Below are 22936 nucleotides of genomic sequence, written 5' to 3'. Positions count from 1 at the left end.
CCTTTTGGGGCTTTTTTTAAGAAACACGATTTTTTTTTTTTTACAGAAGGCCAGTCTCAGATGTAGTTTATCACATTTACTGACTGGGTGATCAATAAAATCCAAAAGATTAAGGCAGAAAAATTCTCTTTCAAGTATATATTTAATTAATGTAAGCATTCTTCCTAATGTACCTGAGCGTTTTATAATGGAGATGACTGGCTAAAACGTAACAGCAGGCAGAATCTCCCCAGCAATTTCCCACCGCATTTCAACACCTTTGCTGCAGCTATCCATTAATACACAGACATGAATTATCCAGTCTCAATTACCATACCTTATAACTCTGACAAGTTCATGAAAAGCTTGGTCTACATTCAATCTGATTTTTGCTGAGGCTTCCATGTACATTACTTTAAGTTGCCGTGCCAGCTGCTGGCCTTCCTCTTGCGTCACCTGTAACAGACATCAGTCATTAAACTCAAGGGGTCTGCAAGCAGGTTTGTATCAGTACACACTGCATATACATGTTAAGGATCAAGCAATAATGGTTACTTGGGCACAGCAAAGTTTTCACCCTGTCCACGTTATACAGCTGGAAAACAGACTTTTTTAAAAGGAATTTTCTGCAACAAAGACTGGCTTTACAAGAAAATCCCCTCACAACAGGTGCCTCCACTTCAGTTCTGCATAAGACCAAGTCTTCCTTCACAGGCAGATAATAGTCCCTTGCTCCTCTTCAAAGCAAGCGCTTCAGTCGGCATCTGCTGGATTACTAACAGAATTCTGAACATTATTACTAAATTCACCTTTGCAATGTCCCAGCTAAATCTAGCGAAGCAAAAAAAAAAAAAAAAAAAATCAGACTACTATTAAAACAACTGCTGCTTAGCTTCTAAGTCTTTATAAAAGTCATTTAAAAAAGATCTATTAATGACACAGCAAAATATTAACACAGCAAGTTTTAAACATAGCTTAGATTACCAGAGTTCTAAAAATCCATGAGGCCTTCAGGTAATCCAGAAATATTAAAGAAACTCTGGCTACGTAACGACTCCTTGAGACAAGAGTGGAAAAGGAGATGAACAGGAAACAACAAGCATCATGAAAAGCTGGTAGAAAATTTAAAGTGATGAGGCAGAAGCCAGGAAGCCAGTCGACCATTTTAGGAAGGAGTAAGTCAGGCAGGCACAAGGCAAAAGCAAAGGAGAGCACTGTGTATTTGTGGATGAGGTGGAACGCAGCGAGGTCAGAGAACAGGGGCCACCCTGAGTGGTGCAAGGCATGCGAGGCTCCAACGGGAAGGTCACGCACAGGGCCGGGGAGAAAAGGGCAGCTTTTAGCGATAAAAGGAAGTACAACAGATCTTGCCAAGACAATGCCTAATGAAAGAAATGTCAAAGATTACACTGCTTTCACAGAAAAACATTAAACCAGCACATAGAGGACTGATAGGAGAACAAAAATAAGGAGGGTTTATTTTTAAATTAGTTTTGAAAAGGAACTCAGAATATTCATTAGATTAGGAAGCTACATAGAAATGGAAATAGATGGGAATAGAAAATTAGTGTGGCAGCATTCACCACATGCTGGTACACAGTCTAGAAGTATTTCTCAGCTTGCAAAATAGCTTCTTAACAGCTACACAGTGGTTTAAGAGCCTTCATGCATTGCATCTCCACATGTTTCATTGCTCTGTCCTTAGCATCCCACTGGTACTATATCCATATACTTCCTGCTGAAATCAGGGCTGCTCCCAACTAAACCCTTGTGAAGCTCTACAAAATGCTCCCAGCACCCTGTGCCATTAGCTGGAATAATTCAGGATGCATCTGCTGATCTCAAACACTCACAGCAACTCTACATTCATTTCAGTGTTATCATCACCCGCTGAAGTCAAAAAAGAAACCCTCAGAACCAACTCAACCCCAAGATCAACTACTGGAGCTGCCTTTTTAACTAAGGAGAACTGGAAGCCCTCAATCCTCTACTGCTGTTTGAAAACCAAATAATAACGAAGACTCCCTGCTCCCCTAGCTAGAACATTTCCACTTGAACCCTCCACTCTGACCGCAGATGTTGAAACATTCCAATTGCAAAGCTTATGAAGGCTGCACTTGGACAAATATTCGTAGCTGTTTTCTGGCACACGAATGACTGTAGAATCTCTTAAAGTTTGAACCAGACCTTCCAGAACCTTCTGTACATCTCTACCTCAGACTAATAAGTTATAACAGTTCTAGCAAAACTAACTCCTTTTACTTTTCTTCATCCCTGCATAGACTACTGCAGCTCTAAAAAGTGAAAGGCTGAAGTTCAACAAAAATACATAATTGACAAGAAATATATAATTCTGAGGAGAAACTGAACTCAATCTTTAAACATATGTTTAAAGAATTTCTTCACTACTGTACCTAAAGCACATTACAGATGCAAGTCAAACTAACATTGTAATAAAGTTAGCTACACTTCCACAATATCCTGCGTCTAAAACATTATGAATACACTAAAGTTCTTGTTATTTACTAGAGTATCTGTTAAATTCCAAAATAATCTTTTTGTCAGTCTTACAAGTATATTGTTAGACTTGTCAAGTTACTTGTGGTCAATTTTAGTGACCTCAAAGTCACTTCAAAAAAGTATTTGGTTTGGAAACACAGTGCCCAAGTTGTAAATTAAAGGCCAGAACATACCAGTTCCATTTTCAAAGCTGAGGGAAATGTAAGTACAAGCACAGAAATACTTGTAAATAAAAACATGAATTTTCATCTTTTTGTTGTCCCTTCTTGAGTACAACCCTGTAACATGACAGGTTTTCCAGGAAGTGTGATGGAATAGCTTATTTAACATCACCACCAAAATAAAAAACAAATCCTTTTTCTTCAAAGAAGACTGAATGTTATTTTGACAGAACTAAAGAGATCCACATATCGATGTTAGTGACTGTGCGTACATCTTTGTGTGTTGCAGGTGCAGTTTTAGCAAGCTTAAGGCTGAATATGAATGAGAACCACTCATGAGAATGCTCATCCTTTTTGTTATAGGATATTTTACTGTTTGTTTCTGGATATCACTCATTCATGCTGTTCAGAGAGTTAGTAAAAGTTTCTCAAATGAAAACTCATTACAGAAGATGTGAGCTACTCAAACACAGAAAAGCTTTTTACCCACCAAAGTTAGCATTCTTTCTTAAACAGTTTCCATTTGAGTATCTGCGCAACAACCCTGTGAACATATGTGGTTCTCTCTTCGCTATTCTGTCTGCTACCTGTCAGAAATACATTAATTTCTGAAGTTTCCATGCTTTCCTCCACCTAAAGTAACTCTACAAGGCTGTCTAATCTAACATTGCACCTCTGTTTTGCCTGGACACTTACACAAGACTAAGGGACACATCATAGAGATAACAATTAAATGTTTCCTCCAGTTTGAGAGGAATTCATTTCTACCACTCTGTGGTCACCCGACAGTGCTCCCAGCACAAAAACATTGCCCATTTCTGCCAAGAGTTCCATCACTCCTGAAGAGTGCATCTGTAATCCCATTTTTCCTGCAGGGGTAGTTCACGATCCCCTAATTCCAGTTTGTCCACACTCTCCTATCAAAGGTCACTTTGGCACATGCAAGCTGTGGCTGTAAGCACTGACACATATTCAGACTGGCTCACTGTATTCAGACACCACATCAGATGCCCAACTGCTCATTCTCTATAAAGCCCAACATCACACAAGCCATGGGAGGACCCCAAGTTACAATCTGTCTGTGGGCACAGAGGTGTCTCTGGACATAGTCCCAATATCTACCACTGCAAGAAGTTATTGTCACACTTTGATACAAAACAAAGTGATGGTTAAGAGTTAAGTCACATGGACTCCTCTTTAAAACCTTGCTTTAAAGGTAACTGGCAGCAGGGATGATCTCAGCACTAGGTCATAGGTGTTAGCTCAGTCATGATGCAAAAGCAAGAACTAGCATTTAATGAAACCCAAGCACTTTCCTGTTTCAACTTGGATTTTCCTTGAAACCCTGCCATCTGGGGAATGATCAGACTTGACCCAGTGTAAGTTAGCAGTTATCTACAGAAAGTCATATATATCCTGCACTGACAAGTCTACTCCTCCATCACTAGTGGCTATTATTAAAACATCTGGTGCTCTACTGAATTATCTTACAGTAGAAACATCCAGTGTTGAGTTCTAAGGAATTAACCCATTTAAGAGAAAGACTGCTACACAGCATTTACTTTAGGAAAGAGCAGTGAGAGATGATGCTTCAATTCTGGTTTCAGAGTCAGCAATTTGTGACTGGAGAATTTGGAAACACTGGTAGCTTCATTTCTTATCATGCATTCTAAAGAGCAATGCTTGCTTGTCCTCTAAAGACTCATTTTTCTTTGTCAATGTAATCTGTGGATATTGAGAGACAAAAATCACAAGAAAGCTGCTTAACTCTATTTATCTATACAGTTATTACCACGACAAATTGCTATTTCAAACTTGCTCTTTCACATCCCTCTCAAAACCACTTGTGAGCTGGTCTCTGGTATATAGGAGCTCCACTAATTTACACCACACCTTTGGTGAGCCCCAGCAATTCATCAAGATCACACCATTGTTTGTACACTTCTGCTGTACAACCCAGTTCATGTATTTGCTGAGAAACAGTTGCCACCACATGAGGATGATTAGTTATGCATCATTAGCCTCCAGATTTATGGTGTCACAACGATACTACTCTGTACTCTGTTCAACCTCAACACACATTTACTTGGATAGAGGTGTGGCCAGACCCTTGAGACATCCAGAACTCTTCCACATGTTTTAATTCTTTTGGGTTCTGGGAAGATTTGTTCAATATCATTTGCTGATCCAAACACACACTAAATTACTTTCTTTAACTTAAGTCTTTCAGAGATTGCATTCCACTGCTCTGTCTCCTGCCTTTTGGAAAAAGCAGGCAGATGCCCAGTACAAACATTTTTGCTCTAAAACCTGATACCCAGCTTCCTGACTTTCTAAAAATGTTACCTTGATTCTAAAGCTGGAAAATGTTCAGCTGGGATTAAACAAGTTAAGAGAGATGGAACCAGATAAGTAAAAGATACATGTGACACTAGCATGGCCCAGCAGGTTTTTGATGTTGTCCAATGAGGCCTGACACATCAGCAGGCAAAGTGTAAAAATGCAGAGGACTTGCCCTTATCATGCTTCTGCCCACAGGTTACAGCCTGGGGATACCCCACACTTCCCACTCACTCTTTCCTTTGACCCCACACCTCCCATCGCAGCTGCTTGCACAAGAAACCTGCAGCCAGAGTAGCATGGCCTTGCTTGTCAGTCTGAAGTTTTTCCTCACTTTTGGACTAGATGGTTTAGCTGGTGGCAGGACTAGTTGCCAAGTTTTCAGCCAGATGAACAAGCTGGTCCCCCTCAGTGACTGGATGGCTGTACTGAGAGCCCATGTAGTGGAGCAGAAACAACCCCCCTGTTTAACACCCAGCTGATAACATCTCACTGCTTGCTGCTGCCAAAAGGCGAGGTCTCACTTGCTTCCCCCCACCCCAACTCCTCCCTGCTCTGCTCCAAGCCACAGTCCCACCCCTTCACATGCTTCCAGTACTGGCACTCAAATCTTTCTGCAAGCTGATTTAGCTCACACAGGTCCCAGGAAGCCATTCCTGCTATTCCCCATCCAGAGAGATGATTCAGCTCCAAAAGTGATTCAAGTGAGATCTGGGAAAGAGTGGGAATGTGAAGTCAAGAGGGAGGGGAGCCTCTCCCTTGTGGGGGCTTATTATGTCAGCTCAGCATCCCTAAACCATTCCTTCACACTGACTGAAGGCCAAGTAAAACATGTGACAGGGAAGGGAAGAGTTAAGAACGTGTAGTAGCTGTTCAAGCAAAACCATAAGTTTTCTCAGCAACATCTGCCCAAGCCCCAGCTTATGATGGGAGTGACAAGTCCACCTGTTGGTATATAAATGGTGAGAGCACCAAAAAGTTATTCCCATCAGCATCTAACCAATTAAGGCAATTAATAGAGCCATAAAAAGCAAAAGGAAATTCTGGAGACATATTGATATAAGCAGAAAAATTGCAAAGTTAGGCAATTTAGAAAAATCTGCTTTGAGCTTGAATGTGTTCCAGCCCATTTCCACCTGAAAAAGCAGCTTGGAACACGGCAGAGAGAGCAGCAGAACAACTGACAGACACCTACCTCTCTGCCTTTAAGAGCGAAACAGAGGTGGTGTAATAACTTCAGGAGAGTCGAGGAGAGAGAACAAAGTTCACAGCTGTTGCTAGAAATGGATGTACAGGATTACCCACTACACTTGCAGGTATCCTGAGAGCTGGGGCGGACAGCAATGATGTTATTTCCCTCCCAAAGCATCTGGGTGTTTGTTCTTCAGCAATTACAATTAGCAGTTTCACCTCCATAATTTCCATGCTAACATTAGTTCAGGAAATAAAGTACATGTGTTCCAGGGCCTGCAAGGTTAAATCTAGGAATTTTGATGGGGGCATGATGGTAACTGAAGAATGAAAGTTTTGCTTCTGTCACAGGGACAGGCTGTTCTGTAAATGTGTGAGTATTCAAAGTTGCTTCAGAGGAATTTGTGAGCTACCTCTGTGAAAACTTCTTTCAAGGCAGTATCTTTCACCACAGCTTTTAATTCTGTCATGATCTTTCTACACCACTTCAGGATGAAGAGGCTGTGATAGTCAAGGGACCATATTCAACAGGAGCTTTTTTTGTATTGTAACTATAATTCAACATTGCACAAACTAACTCACTGAGCTCTTTAAGCTATATTTTTTTCTTGTGAAGCTCTTAAAACAGTTACAACAATTTTAGTAATATTTACTTTATTCTCAGAAAATCATGTGTTCACCACCAAGCTTTAGATGTCATCTTACTGTCTCATGAGACAATGTTAAGCTTCTCAAATTAGCTGCTGAAGAAAATACAAGTTTGACATCTGTTCCTTTTCTGCTGCTACAGTAAGATTATTTTAATTTCAGCTCAAATTAGTTTGATTCATTAAGAATCAACAGCAACTAAGAAAAACACATTTGAAAGTTCTTTAAATCATTCTAAACTAAATATTTTAAGCTGTCTTGTGACTAGAGGGGAGGTTGAAAACTATTGGTTTCAAAACTTTAAGGTACATAAATATAACAGAAACAGTGTTGCTGTACTTACAACTTTTAAAGCTTTAAGTCAGTTATGCAGAAGTGAGTGGCCAAAGAGAAAACAGTAAATATCTATTAATTTATACATAATAGGAGTGAAAGGTAAAAGCAAGAGCACTGAAGACTAAGGATCATTTGAGTTAGTGTTGGAATGCACTCTGTTGGCACAGTGCAGTGGGTGAGTAACAGAACTGAGGAATTAGACACGTTCATGCCTGAGTAATCAAGTCATGACAGAAAGCTCTCAGCTCTGCGAATAGACTTGGTCTCAACATAACCCTACTGAGTCAGGCAGAAGATGTGCTGTGTATGGAATGCCATCGTGCTCTTAAGGTTCTTCAAGTACAAAAACTGAGTGGAGTTTCTTGCATTGGAATTAGTTTGTATGATTCACTTTTTTCATTTGACTTTTCCCATTCTGGGAGGAACTTTAGTTTTGGGGGAAACCAGAATTTTCTGGAAGAAAGTGAGCAGTAACTAACAGCAAATGAATTACCTGTCTTTGGTGGTCCAGATCTGCTTTATTACCAACGAGAATCATTGGAAACTCGTCGCGATCTTTCACTCTAAGAATCTGTCGCTGAAACTTATAGATTTCTTCAAAGCTGTGAAAGAACACAAGCAAAGCATGAGTGCACTAATTCACAGATTCTCAGGTTCTGAAAAAGTTCAGAACTGATGAATCACCTATTGGGACTTGCCCTGCCATGACACACAAGCACGGACAGCTGCAGGCACTCCAGAGTCACAGTATGACCAGTCAGAGAACCATTCAACACTCAAACTAAAAAAATCCCCAAGTGAGCAGGGTCCTCTGCACTGGGCTGAGGTGGGGCTGCAGGGTGAACAAAACACTGACTGTGTCTCAGTCCATGGGGACCCAGGGTCAATGTGTTGCAGAGAATCAAGCAACCACAGTCTATTCTACAAATACTGATTCTCGAGTCCTATTCCATCTAGAATATTAAAACTACAGCATAGAGACCCTGGTGATCAGTATTTCAGCTAGCAACCTTCAGAGCTATTTCTAAGAATTTTGGGGAAAGCTACCAAAGCCGGAAAGTTTTGTTTCATCAAGGACAGAAAAATGGCAGGACTAAATGATCAGAAAGCTTTTCAGTTACCAACTACGTTATACCAAGTACTGATGCTGTTCAAGCATAAGGAATATTCCAGCAGTGTTTAAGGAAAGGTGAGCAGAGCAGAAAACCCCTTCCAGGATAGAATACTAAACAAGCTAATTCTGGCCTAAGCAAGGATTTTTGAAGAATGAATAAATAAATCACTGCTTTCAAGTAAACACTGTTAAAGCTACATCAGTAGTAAGGACCTTCAGCACAGACGTTTGCAGACAATCACATAACCCTTTGCAGCCTTCCAGACACAGTCTGAAGGTATTTACACCTAATTTTCCAGCTAAAATCTAAAAGCAAGATGATAATCTGTAAAAAAATCACATTAAAAAGACATAGGTAGCCAGACACCTAAAGCAAAGGTGAACTAGAAGGGATGTATGTCACTAAGCACAGCTCTCCATGAGCTTCTAAGATGTTTCATCTCCATTCTGCAGCCATTGAGTCAATGCCCAGGAGTAAGCCAAGGGACCTCTGCCTGCAAAAGAGTGCAGGTACATACCCTAAACCCACTCAGAAACCCAGAGTCAGCTACTTGCTGCTGCACATGGCAAAGGGATATCCCTAAGGACTGACCGAATACCCGTCACCCTCAGGAAAATGGTATTCTGGACTGTAATAAAGTTCTTGAATAGAGCTGTCATTCTGTTGTGAATGCTTTAAAGTCATCCATTGAAACAAAGAGACACTTTCACAAAGTGATTGGTTCAAAATTGGTCTTCAGTGCTGAATGAGCATCACACCTTGAATCTAAGAATGAACACATATTTAATGTTTTGTTTGAGGTCTTTTCAGTTAAGGATAAGGTGCAATTTAAGAATAATTAAAACTTGTTTGTTTTAGTAACTTGGCCTCAGGCTTACCTTCCTCTATCCGTGACTGAGAAAACAAGCAGAAAACCTTCCCCTGTCCTCATATACTGCTCACGCATGGCTCCAAATTCTTCTTGTCCTGCTGTATCCAGAACTGAACATAAACAAAAATATGAATTAGTACATTTCATGTTCTGATAGACTGAAAAAAGATTCCTAATACAATATTGTGAAAGTCTCTCCTGTGCATCATAGCCAAGCAGAAACCACTTTTTGCAGATACTACTGGATATTTTTCTAATATTCCCAACAAGTTCTTGCACTGACTGAACAATTCAAGACCTACCAAAAAAACCTGAACAACAAAACACTTGAGGACTTCTGCTAATTCCCAACCGTCTGAAACAAATGGAAAATGCTCAGAGATACACGGGGATGGCTGTTGGTTTATTCTTAAAGAAATCACCAATATGCAAGAACCGAAATTTTTAAAGCAAAGCATTTATATTGCACTTGGCAGAGGCAGCACAGAGGTGTGTTTTTCATGCCACCATGTCACCCAGGTAACTCCTGGGAATACTACAAATTCGTAATCCCAGTTTTGTGGCCACTGTGGGTGGGCTACTTACTGTCCAAGCGTGCGGCTCTCTCGTCTATCACACATTGTTTGGTGTAGGAATCCTCAATGGTTGGGTCATAATCCGTAACAAAGTAAGACTGCAGAGAAGAAAACAAATTTGTGTCTTAGACAAGCACACACAGGACACTCATTGAGGGAGATGCTAAAACTTGACACCATAAGGAAGTTAAGTGTGTTTATCCATGTACAACCATTTGACACTTCATCAAAAGATAACCAGTAATGGTTTTCCTATTTCTAGTAAATACTCATAAATTGTAGAGATTACTAGCAGAGTCACTGAGTTAACTGGATTCCCACATTCTAACATTCTCTAGACATTATTGGTAACTCCTAGGATTTCTCAGAAATCCCTAGAAACTTTCAGTTTCCAGGAGCTTCTAAGGTCTCTCGTAATTTCTCTGAACTTCTGGTAGGGTTTAGAAAATCTTTGAAATTATCAAGTTTACAAGACTTCCTCTCCTGTTCCCAGAGCCAGCAATTTCTAGGAAGCACCAGGATTTTCTCCCTAGCTGTTTCTAGAATTCCCTAGCAGTTTTAGAACAATTTCTAGCAACAGCTCCACACAGCACAAGTGGCACTTAGTTTGTCAGCTGAATGAAGTTTGTTGGAACATCCTTGTTCCCAGGATTTCTCTCTTGGTTTTAATGACTTTAAGCACTCACATCCTCCAGAAAAACAACCCCTGAAAGCAGAATAAGCCATGAAATGCCTGTGCACAAGGCACTGCCAGGCTGCTGCTTATCACCCAGACTGCACAGCAAAGCATGTTCTGCTACGTCTCTCTAGAGACTGGGCAATCTGGTATGGATACTGGCTTAACAGCACCATCAGAAGACAAGTTTAGAATTCAAAGGATGATGCTCTAGCTTGCATGCAGTCATAGTAAACTTCACCTAAAACTAAAGCAATCACATTGGCATAACAAATCTGAATCCTGATCAAATTCTTTCCCATCTGTGCTCCCAGCAGGCACTCAACACACAATTTGTGCAGAACTGCAGGAGTACCACCAGTGTATATTGTTCAGCTGTAAAAACCAGCAAGGAATTAGAAATGTTTTGAAACTACATATTGGCTCCTAGGGAAAAAAAAAAAAAAAAAAAAAAAAAAAGGATCTTTGCCAAAACACCTTTCCCATCACACAAACTTAAAGATACCAAGACAACACTCTGCTCCTCTAAACTTACCAAAATTAGGTTAACAGAGGTCACGGCCGGGAAAACAAAACAAAAAAAAAAGGGGGGGGGGGGGGGGGGGGAGAAAATAAAAGAAGATCTGACATCACAGCACTAGCCCATTAACCTTGTCCAGACATACTACTGTCAGTGCAGAACACAGTTAACTCTGTTCTTTGCAGATAATTTATGTGGCTGTATTTGACCTTGTCCAGTTCAGGTTAGGAGCTACTCATGAGGACAGCCTGCAGGATGCTGTCCTGACTGCACCCAACTGACCCCACCACTTGGACATGTCCATGCCAGGCTCCTGGTTTAGCAGCATGGACAGGGGCTCCCAGCAGAGCTCACGGACTGAGCTGCAGCTGTCTTCCTGGGAGAAACACATCACCAGTTGTAGCAGACTCAACCAGCTGTGGATGCTATATATAACCTGTGTTCATATACCACAACCATCATGCAGTTGGAGTTTGTACAGGTTGCTGTGTGTGATCTGTTCATTTATATCGGGCATCATGCTAAAAAACAGCTGCCCCCAGAGCAGAGACCCTGAGCAGCTCCTTTGCATTTTAAGCAGACATCAGTGTCCTCTCAGGATACACCTACACAGCAGTCTCAGCCTCTCTGCATCGATGGCACCCAAGGCTAAACAGTCTCCCTGCTTCAATGCCACCCACACCAATCAAAACAACAAAAAAAAAAACCCAAACAAACCCTCTACCACTAAAAAATTACAGCAAACCAACGGGCATGGGATCCTAAATGCAGCACACAGCTGAACTGCCTATCTATAGGCAGCAGAACACTCACCTCAGAACGAGAAGCTCTCTCAACTACAAGTAATCCCTTTACTTTGTTTCCCTTTAAAATTTAAAGAGGAAAAAATTCAGCCTTCAAAACTGTTCTCATCTTTTCTTTTGCCTGTATCCATGACTCAAAATGTGCTATCCAGGAGCTTAAGAAGAGACTTTGAGGAATGAATTCACACAAACTCTAAATAAGGTCTCAATTCTTCTGTGGCCTTTAACAAACCTTGAAAGATGGATGAGAAACTTATGCTAACATACAGATGTATAAATAAAATCATTTACAGAATCTGACTTTAAAGGGATGATCATAAGGAAGGGAATTTAAGTCCTATGTCTCATTAAGGAAACAGAAAGCGCTATTTATAAAAGAGCATTAGGTGACTAAACCATGGAAGATAAAGCCTGCACTCTGAAATTACTCCCCATCCCTCTCTAGCTTCAACTTTCATTCCTCATCCTGCAGAATTCAAAGTTACTGTCTGAACCTTTACATCTACAAAATGGTAAAGGACAGCAGCTTTTAAATAAAAGGGAGAATTCAGAATTGATTTATTTTACTCTCATGAATCAATGTTATTAGAACACTTAAAGCAGCAAGTTTATATCCAGCAAAGGCAATATTTTTCACTAAGGGTGTTCAGAAAAAAAAAAAGCCATAATGATCTCAGACAGATTCTTCTTATTTTCCTCATTATCTGTCCAAGGGCCAACAACTACAGCATGTTCTGTAATCTGCAGGGCATTTCTGTGAGCACCTCCACCCTTTTTAGATTTTTTTTTTTAAATTAAAAAAACCCTCCAACTATACAAGCAAGAGTGCAAGACTAGGTACAGAGACACGGAACATGGTTCCTCCCTCAAAAAGGGAAACAAGATTAAGTTGTCCTGATCCAGCATCAGCCACATGTCAAATTCAGAACGAGCAGATGCCGCAGCTCCCCCATGTAACAATTGCTCTTACAAGCACTTTCTTCCCTCCTATGGAGCTGCACTGCCAAATCTGCTGTCACAGTCACTACAGGAGAGGTTTGCAAAGCAATTAGGGCTGTGGTTTACCTCCAGGCACTGGACAAGGCTTATGTGCCTAAAACAGCTGCTGGTTTTGAAGGAGTCATGCCAAATTGCACTGGGACTATGTGCTGCAGGAAACAACAACCACAGCTTGCAGGCCTTATTCAGTCTGGGCTGATTTACAAAAATTAGATGTAGCAGACACAGTATTTATCAATTTGAGCATAAATGGACCTTCCTGCTGCTGGTCAGGCTATGTTTAAAGAATTAAGGCATGGCAGAGCCTATCTTGAAACATTCCATGAGGCCATCCCTTCGCTCCTGAATGCCATCCCGGCAAGGTGCCTGTGCACCCCAGCAAGCCCACGACCTCACACCAGCATAAACAACTGCACAGGTCAAGGAGTTTGTGGCAGAACTGCTTAAAAGCCTAACAGGAGCACAATTCCAGCAGACACAAACCACTGACAACCTACTGGTTTCCAACAGATGCCAACTCTACACAAATTAGAGAAGCAAGCACATCCCAGAGTGCTGGAATACCCAGGACTGCCTACTGCTGTCTGTTTTATGAAAGCTGTCTGTGCAAGGCCTAACACCTCAGAGCAGCCACCCTGATAAGCTACAGCAGGAGCCTGGGATGACAGCTGGCACAGAAGACATGGCTCGGCTCTCCAGGGAGGCCTGATACAGCCCAGGCTGTCAGATCCGCTCTTCTAGGAGCAGTCGAGTTTCTCTGACAAATCCAAAGCGCCACTACTCATTCAGCTGGCTTCACTGCAGTTGGCCACTGCCTGCAGGAAATAATTAGAAGCAGTCAAATTTCTTCTAAGGAGATAGGAGAACATGCTCTCCTGTTACACCATTCCCTTAATCACCAGCTCTTTCCACCCATCTCCTGGAAGAGAAATGAGAAATTGAGCCCAGTAGTCTCATCAACCATTCAATTTACCCAGAATATTATGCAATGGGTTTTCTAGGTTTTCTCTTTCTAAGACTGCTGAGAAAATCAAGTCCAGAAACAGGAAAGCCTGCTGCCAAGGACTTCTCCATAGGGGAAAAAACCCAGAAGAACATAAAAATCTCCATCCCCACACTACCTACATCACTTATAGCTGGGCAACCCACCACTAAAATCCTTTCTTATATACACACTCATCATCTTAAAATGCATTTCAAACAACCTCCTGACCTTCACAGGAATTTCTACTTGCAGTGCATGGAAACAATGACACTATACAGAATACTGTTCTAGCAGTCTTTGTTTTAGGCAATAGCAACCCCTAAGCCATTGTTTCAATCACTCAAGTCTTCTGGTAAGGAGAAGGTATGACAACCTGCTCCTAGGTTTATCATCTTCCTCCATCTATATGTTGCCTTTAATACACACAGAAAATTTCCCTCCTTACAAGCTTGAGTACCACTCCATAAACTCATAAAAATTACTAAGTAAAGACACCCTTGATGGAAAACCCCAGGGCCAACTCATTGCTCTTATGCAGCTTTTCATTTACCCTTTGTAAAGCAATCAAGTCCACAAACAGAAAGCTAGGAGATCATTTTCTTTTGCACTTCTGTGTTTTAGGGTGGGAGAACAGTAGGATGTTGTTGACAGGAAACTGCTCTAAGCTGCAGTCCAGAGGCTGGCTGCACAACATTCTTCCCTTACTCTTTACACCAAGCTCTAAGGCCATGCAATGAAAGGCAGCCCAGCACAGCAAGAGCACACCACTACGAGTAAGTTAAATAAGAAGCAAGATGCCAAAATATATATTCATCCTTGCTGTCTCTATAATCTCCATCTGTATTTACTAAACATATACATAACGTTTCCAATAGCTACTGGTTGCTTATTTAAATTTTTTCCACATGTTTTAAGTTCTTGGTTCAAACCCAGTAAAGACAAGGAAATAAAAGGGTTTCCACCCTCCAGCTACAGTTACAGACCAGCTCTGTATTTAAATAAGCATCTGCAATTTGAGCATTGCAACCAGCTTGTCTTGGTTTTGAAAGACAGTTGTCTGCCAGGGAAAACTAGAGCCTCCCTTGGAATGGAGAATGTAAACCCCCTTCCCTCCAAATTATTATAATTTTGCAATTAGGGGCTCTCAGGCAAAGATATGGGAAATAGGAGTAACAGTTCTTTATGAGGAATATTAAAAAAAAAAAAAAAAAAGAAAATACAAATTTAGTAGTACAAAAAACAAGCAAGGAAGCAAACAAAAATCCTGAAAAAAACCCTGACAGGGTCAGGGATACGACCTGGCACCCTGGTGGTCAGGGTGTTGGAAGCAGTCCAAATAAATCCTTCTGGAGTAACAGAGGTGGTTCTGTGGAGTAGAGATGGTCCAGTAAAAAGTCCAGCGGTGACCAGATGGGTCCAGTCTTCCTCCGGGAATCCAGTGAAAAAACAGGATCCCTTGTGTCCTTCAGTCCCAGTTTTTATGTAGCTGGGAACAGCTGGCTCCTCCCCCACTGTGTGGAACATCTCCCAATGGGATGATGGAATGTGTCGTGTCATTGGTGGGCCCTAATGGCCCATTATCAGAAGATGTCCCCTGGAGGATGGAGGGGTGGTGAAAGAGATAAGAAACACTGCCCCACCTGGTTTGAATGGCTGGGCCATTATCAGAAGGCATCCTCCTCCATCCCCCATGAAGTAAGGAGGATAACACATCTCCCAAAAAACAGCTTTCAACAGATGAAATAGAATAAACAATTTTAGGTTACATAATCCAATACACAGCCCCAAAATCCTCCCTAGCTATAGTTTTTATGCTACAACTTCAAACAAACGTGTAGTATCCAACACCACCAAAGCTTCCACTTTAGACTTGAATATTTCCAAATACCTGAAATAAATGATCCCAAAACATTCCTGTGCTTTGCTCCCTGACAGAATATTTCTTCTGGCAGTCTCTCCTTTGCCTGTCTTTTACACTATCATCTCTTCTCTAGGTTTTGCCTCGTTTCTCTTATGCTTCACCAAGAACATGTCTGCTTTTAACACTCTCAACCAATGTGAAGCCCAATTCATCCCCTGCACTGCCAGGTCTTCACCATGGGCATACAACAAACAGCAGTATCAGCTACAGCCCTATTGCACACTACACTGATCACAACAGAAATATTTAACCCATAAAAAAACAAACCTAAATTCTCTTCATTTAAATGAGTATTTCTAGCATTCGTTCCAAGCCTTAGACAAAGTCAGTGCCATAGGTTAAGACCAGAGCTCCAGTGCCATGGCCAATTAGTAGGGTCATAAGTGGACAACTTTCTGTTTGAGGTACTTGGCTACACCATAAAAGCCTTCCCAGACTGCATAACTCCGTTTGCAACATCCATTGTTTTCCCACCCATGAAATCCTACAGCCTCTGCCAGCACTTCTACCTGGCAGAGGCTACTAAATGGCTGCTACTAAATGGCAGAGCAGCCAAGCCTGTGCTAAAGTGACCCTAGTGACATTGTGCCCTGCTCCAGGCTGCAAAGGAGGTGAGAGACCATTTCTAGTTCTAATCTATGTTCCTGTCTCTGGAGGAGGAAGCAGACAGGTTCTACATCACCACAAGCAAGTTCCTAGAGGATGGGTGACAGTAACCTGTCACCTTGCCCAAAGACTCTGCTGCCCTGGTCCAGAGATAACCTGCCCATCAGAAGGGGTAATCAGGCAAAGCAGCAGATCAGGGCCTCAGCATCTCAAGGGATTAAAAGAAGCTCCTTTCACAGCACAAAGGAGAAATCATTTCTTTAGAATATATGAGTTGGCTGGCTAGAAAACAAGGAAAACATGCTATAAAAAAACCCTGACTCCTAGAAGCAAACAAACTCAGACAGCATTCCAGAATAAAAGAACAGACAGCAAAACACACAAATTTAGCATTTTGCAGAGCCCCAAGCATTTGGGTCACAGAGAAACCCAAACAAACTAGACGCACACCATGAATCAGAGTCTCTGGCAAGACTGTTCCAATAGCAAACATATACCTCCCCAAGAGCAGGTGGTTCACTAGGACCCAGTATTTCCAGACAGGTTTAACTGCTTGGTGCTGGAAAAGCAGGAGGTGGATGCTGTTGGGGTTGATGACAGAAGTGCCACCTCTGCAAAGGTTTTTGCAGTGCCCAAACCAGTACCAGAAAAGGACTGCAGGAGGTACCCACAGCAACCCAACACCATCTCAAACACAAATGTTCAGGACTCCACTTAGCACGCTTTGCTGGCATAAAGTCACACTTTACAGAATGAGGGCAAATATTGTGGTGTTGAATGCTGGGAGGAGACCAAAGGTCTAGAATTATCCTGATAAAGACCAGACTAAAGAAACAATGTTTAGAACACTGCCTCTTGCTACAGAAGGCTAAGTGTGTCATCATCCAATCATCCCATATTCCTAGAAATCTTTAAGAGGTTCTTTCTTTTAATTATACAAACAGTAAGAGCACCCATTCCTTTCTTCCAAGAAATATAAATTAAAAGAGAGTCAGTGCTTGCAGGTAATAAATGATGCTTCCCTCAATTTGCACTACTTCCCACTGCTCTAATGTGTGCTATCAGGATTGTTATGGCTGTCCAGGGAAACAAATGTCATTTGTAACTTCAATTACTGCCATTACCCAATGATGAGAAACACTTCATTTCACGAACAGAGAAAACTGAGGCACAAGAGAGAAGAGGACTAAGCTGAAGGAAATTAGAGTGAAAGAAAGATGACATGAGACATGTATAAGTCTTTTGCAAATTCATACACAAGTTGAAAGTTTTTATTTGTTCCTGAAAAAATAGCAACACGCACATATACAATAGCAAACTTTACGATTAAGTACATGCTTAATCAAGCATTAATGGTTCTACTAAAGAAGAACATCATAATGGGAAATGCACAGTTGTTGTATAAGCCATGGCAGCCTTAGAGTAAATCCATTAGATTGCTCCCCTGCCAACATACAAATACAGAAGAGATAGTAGGATACAGAAGTAAACACCTGACTTGTTTAAGTAGAGTATGTCTTCTCCTTAAATTTCTTATGCAATGCAAGGATTGTTAAAAGCTGTGCTTAGCCTGGAAGCAATAGAAGTGTGAGTCTTATTACACAGGCACATACTCTTCTGTCTCTCTCCCTCCATGGACACTGATCACTGAGCGAGCACATCAGAGGAAGAAACTCCTAAGAAAACTGTGTCCAGTGCATGGCATGTTTAATCCACATAGCTAAATATAACATGGCTCTTTTCTATATGGGCTTTGTTCTGCTCACTACCCAGAACGCCTAGTAACAAAACTAGTTTTGCGTCCCTCACAGGTGTGGGGAAAGATGAGTTAGGATCAGGGGCAAGGGAGAAACTCTATGGAGGGCAAAGTGCCTTCAATTTGAAAGTTAACACATAAATCTGTCTATGCATCTTTAATTTTCACATTTCCTAAATGAACACTTGGGTTTTATATCCATAAACACACTCATTCCCAATGGTATTTCTCCATATAGCTGTATGCTAGGAAATTTCAGATTTCATCCCCAGTTAAGCAGGACTGACTTGTGTGACAGATTCAAAAGCTGGGTTGGTTCTGGAGCATCAACTTATTCTGCAGTCACATAGTGGACCAAGACTCAGGAATATGAAAGACTGAAATCAAACTGACTTGTGCATTGACAGGGAACGTCCATCAGCTCTTACACATTTCAACATGCCTAAAAATCTGTCTGTAAATTTTTGCCCCTCCCCTAACTGCTACTTAAAATAAAGCAGCTTTACCTTTGCCAACCCCACCCTTTTTTTCTCCCTCAAACCTGGCACCTAAGGCATGGCTGGCAAAATAGCTAGGGTTTACAGGTAGAAATCTGGAGAGTGTAACTGCTAAACAAGATCCAATGGGGAAAAACAAAAACAAACAAACCAACCAAATAAACAAACAAACAAAAGACCCAAAACCCAAAAACCAACCATAAAAACCCCCCATACAGTAGATTTGGCTGAGGAAAAGAAGGTGTCATTGAGACTTTGACTAAGACAGCCTTTCAGTGCATGTTCAAATCATAGAGCTTTCAAGAACAATCATTTAAGCTATCTTTCTGAAAAGTTACGTGCCCTTTTGCTAACATACTGCCAAGCCTAAAAACATCATCAGATGCCAGTACAGTCTTGACTTGATGACCTGAAATGTCTTTTCCAATCTAAAGGATTTTCTGAGTCTAATTTTGGACAGAGTGTATCCTGGCTACATGAACTTACTGTGAATACTGATGAGAATGGGTTTTCTTTCATATATATTTTGCAATGCATGTGAACATCTTTTAAAATATTAACTTCCTTAAAAAACATCAGATTGATACTTTTTAAAGACAGCTTTCACTTTTTAAACTCAAACTGAACTGCACTGTGCTTAGGTCTCCTTTCAGTTCCCAGCTTACAGCTCATTCCATGGGACAGCAACTTGGTTTAAACAGCTCACCAGCCTGTGAACACTTCTCTCCAATTTATAATTCTCAAATATCTCAAAATCAAACCACACCAAACACCAAGCACACTCACTCAGAGACCTGGTTTCGGCAATATGTGCACTAAACTTTGGCCTCTTGATTACTTCCTAGTGGTGCAGTTTTCATTGCTCAAGATCAGAGAAGGTGCACTTTCACTGTCTGAGGAGACTTCTTTGTAATGCCTTCAGCTAATGCCCTTTAATACCAGTAAGCACCTCCAGAATTCTTTGAAGACAGCTCTGCAATTTCTCAAGTTGAAACATGTCTGACTGTAAAGAATATTCTATACTGCAAGCTTAGTTGAGTCTTGATTTAATTTCATTTCGTTTTTGCTTCACAGTAAATATGTGCAGGAACTATGAACACACCAGGTACTTCATCTTCCTCGTCTTAACCACTCATAATTCAAGGAATGTTTAGAACATTCACGACACACTATCTTTCCATCCATAAAGTTTTATCATGTTTAGATAGTTTTCAAACTGGCAGTTCTTCATGATGAATTCAAGATTTTTCTCAAGAAAGCAGTGATATTTCTTTTAGCAGTACATATCTGATTTTAGGATTGTGCATAAGCAGATAATGGGGACTACAGCTGTAAGAGAAAAAGTAAGGTTCCTCCAAAAATCCCCTGGTGAGGCAGAAATCATAGAGTATTTATTTTCATACACATGAAATCATTAGAACACCTCAAGATATACAGTGTAATTAAAAGATTTTGATTTTTAAATTAAGTACAATAACTGGAGAAGACTTAAGAGTCAATTAAAATCTCTCTTCACTTCTGTAACTTAGACGTAACTATACCATAGTCAGCAACAGACTTCAGCTTAGTGCCTCTGAGGAGACCCAAGTTTAAGGGCATTTCCAATCTATTAACAAAGTAGCCACTTCATAATTCTGACAAACTTGGACTTTTCAGATTTTCTAGCTCAGGTTATGGACATTTGGAGCCAGACAATTACATTAATTAAAGTAAGAAGTTTTTCTAGCCCAACAAGCTGGTAAAACAAGCCACACTCCAGAAACTCTTAAGTCCTATTTCACATTTTAAGTACCTGAAAATGTTTGATCCCTGGGACTCCACAGCAAGCCAAGATCAAAACTTTCTGAAGTTAACACCTTTCTTATTCGGATGGATTCATCACTCAGGTAGAAAGCCAGAGGAAAGTACACTCTCCACATTCCTCCTCTTAGAACATTTGTTTAACATGGGAGATACAATCAGGCTGACTAGCACTGACTAAACCCAAAGCCCACAGTTTTCTAGAATGAGTCAAGCTAGGATTAAATATTTCTAGGCTAGTATTTCATTCTACAATTAAACTACAGCAACTTCCTTGTGAAAAAGGGAGGTTTTATCATCCCCAGTCCTGACATTCCACTGTAATTCCCTGCTGCCTTCAGCATGATCAAGAGATCAGAAAAGTTCAAATTGCCACACAAAATTATAAAAATCCCTCATCCAAGTAAATACTAGCCATGCAAACCACATTTATATGTCCAGACACCTTAATAAAGTTTACATAATATCACCAAGAGACACCTTTTGACCCAACTTCGATATGTACAACTATTTTATTAATACACTATTTGCTTAAATATATAAATGCCAAACAGGGACTGAACCCAAAGAATGAAAGCTTCCAGAAGTTTTGATCATACAGCTTGTTTTGCTGGGAAACAAAAACACTGAAATGACTCTTTCAGACCCAATAACACATTTTATTTACATTGCCAGATCACTGTAGACAGTGATAGCAATAGTTCCTGTCCTGTAGGGGTTTTTTTCTATTATCAGTAAATTCCATGGAATTTTTGAACACCAGCTTGGACAATATCCAACAAAATAACACTCAGTTTCATTAGCAAAGTCTGGAGTGCTTTATTTTTCAAAGATTTGTTGACTGATCATTAAAAGCTAATTATTTAGGAAAAAGCTATAAAATAGCACTTATATCTCATAAGAGCTATTGCTTCAAGAAGATAAGCACAGCTCTAATAGCTTTATTTACCCAAATTACATATTTATTCAACTCCAACCTTTTGGCCTTAGATTAGACTGTCTAGACTAATTTTGCAGACTACAGACAATTACTATTATCTTCAAGTTCGGAAAGTGTCATAACCAAAAGTACCAGGAATGCTGACATTACAGCTGTGTAAGTGTTATTTAGCCATCTATTTTCATTAGCAAGGCTAATAATTACTAGCCTTCCCCCTCGATCCTCACCCAACTCAGAAAAACACATAGCAGTTACCCTGGAGCATGACAATTTTAAATGATGATGAAATAATTGGTTGCCTACCCATGAAATAATGGACTCCTTCAAAGTGTGTTAATCATTCAGGAGTGCCAGCATCAGAGGCTGCATGGTGCATATATTATAATGGTAAAACGTGCTGCAAGATTAATTAAAATAAAAACACACTGGGTAACTTGTAACTTTCCTACAGAAAAGGGTGTCTGAACAGCTTGCAGGTGGCAAGCAGCGAACAAGAAATTCACGCTAAAAACTCCAACAGCAAAAACATACTAAACACACCCTTCTAACACATCGATTTCTGAAGTTTTCCACACACCACAGTGACAGAGCATGAAAGCCACACCAAGCCAGGCTGATTAACCCAAGGCCCACTGGTCCCATGCTGCAGGCCCAGCAGCTCGGCAGTCGGGAGTACCCAGGGTTTTTTTGCACATCGCTATCAGTCATCAATCACACTGTGTTCTAAGATGAAAATGTGCGTTCCTCCACCTGAAACCATTTCTCAGAAGTTTGTGACTAAGCAGCAAAACCTCAGAAAGAAGGAGAATTTGCACTGGTCAATAGGTGTTTTTTTCCACGTGATGTGTACTTGCAGATTTGGCTGCTCTGAGTCGAGCCACCACACAGGCTCCCACGGGGACCAAGAAGCAGAACAAAGCACTTCACACCACTCCCTCCCAAATCAGCAAGAAGCTCCTTCATGGCCCCCTCTGCCAAGGTGAAGTTTTTCAAGAGATGCAAATTTCAGCATCTGATTTTTAACCCACACACATCAAGGAGAAGCGCTTATAACCTCAGTTTGAGATTTAGAGCCAAGCAACAGAAAGCTAAAAGAATATTTTTTGTTGTGGCTCTAACAAAGTGTCAGGTTAACCCACCTAACTGTGAGAGTGAAAGGGAAGGAAGGGGATCTCTTCCAAGGTAGGGCAGGCTGCGTAAGCCTTTTCACGCTAGGGACAGCGCGTTCAGACCTTCCTGGCACGCAAGCCTTTGTTTTGTCCGACTGCTTGGGCACGGTGTGCAACAGATCCGATTCTGACAGATGGGAAGAAAAAGAACCTAGACTTAGCCATTGTAAACTGAACTTAGCAAAGCAATGTGGTAAGTCACTCCACCTTTGGAGCAAGACAGAGCAATACTACCCCATGTGAGCAGAGAGATATCCAACACAGATATTTCAGTGATGCAGGCTGACCTGAGATCATCATGAGGCATGACGCCTTTCAGAAAGCACAAGTACATAGAACAGAGGCTAGTCTTGCAGATGTGGACGCTACTGCTTCAGAAGTAACTGCTCAAACAATTATTCTCTAAATTCCAGGTTTCTGGAAGAACAAAAGCTTAGAAATCAAATACAAAGGGTGCAAGAGCCTGCAGTGTGGACTGGTGTTACTGAAACAAAATTTCAGCTGGACAAACCACTTTGAAAAAAAGCA

The 22936-nt window shown here is 40.9% G+C and overlaps 1 protein-coding gene across 1 annotated transcript in view; it reads right to left on the bottom strand.

Annotated features, from left to right (window-relative positions):
- Positions 1–22936, bottom strand: part of RRAS2 (RAS related 2) — a 43095-nt gene that overhangs the window by 1621 nt on the left and 18538 nt on the right. Inside the window, exons 2-5 of the mRNA XM_040067244.1 lie at positions 9747–9834; positions 9169–9271; positions 7669–7777; positions 317–435 (exon numbers count right to left, since the gene is read on the bottom strand). Coding sequence (XP_039923178.1) covers positions 317–435; positions 7669–7777; positions 9169–9271; positions 9747–9834 — 419 coding nt within the window. The remainder of the gene's footprint in view (positions 1–316; positions 436–7668; positions 7778–9168; positions 9272–9746; positions 9835–22936) is intronic.

The sequence above is a fragment of the Hirundo rustica genome, chromosome 6, assembly GCF_015227805.2.
Source record: "Hirundo rustica isolate bHirRus1 chromosome 6, bHirRus1.pri.v3, whole genome shotgun sequence".
NCBI classification, from domain to species: domain Eukaryota; kingdom Metazoa; phylum Chordata; class Aves; order Passeriformes; family Hirundinidae; genus Hirundo; species Hirundo rustica.
The sequence above is the reverse complement of the archived record's forward strand: the minus strand, read 5'-3'. Positions and strand labels throughout refer to the sequence as shown.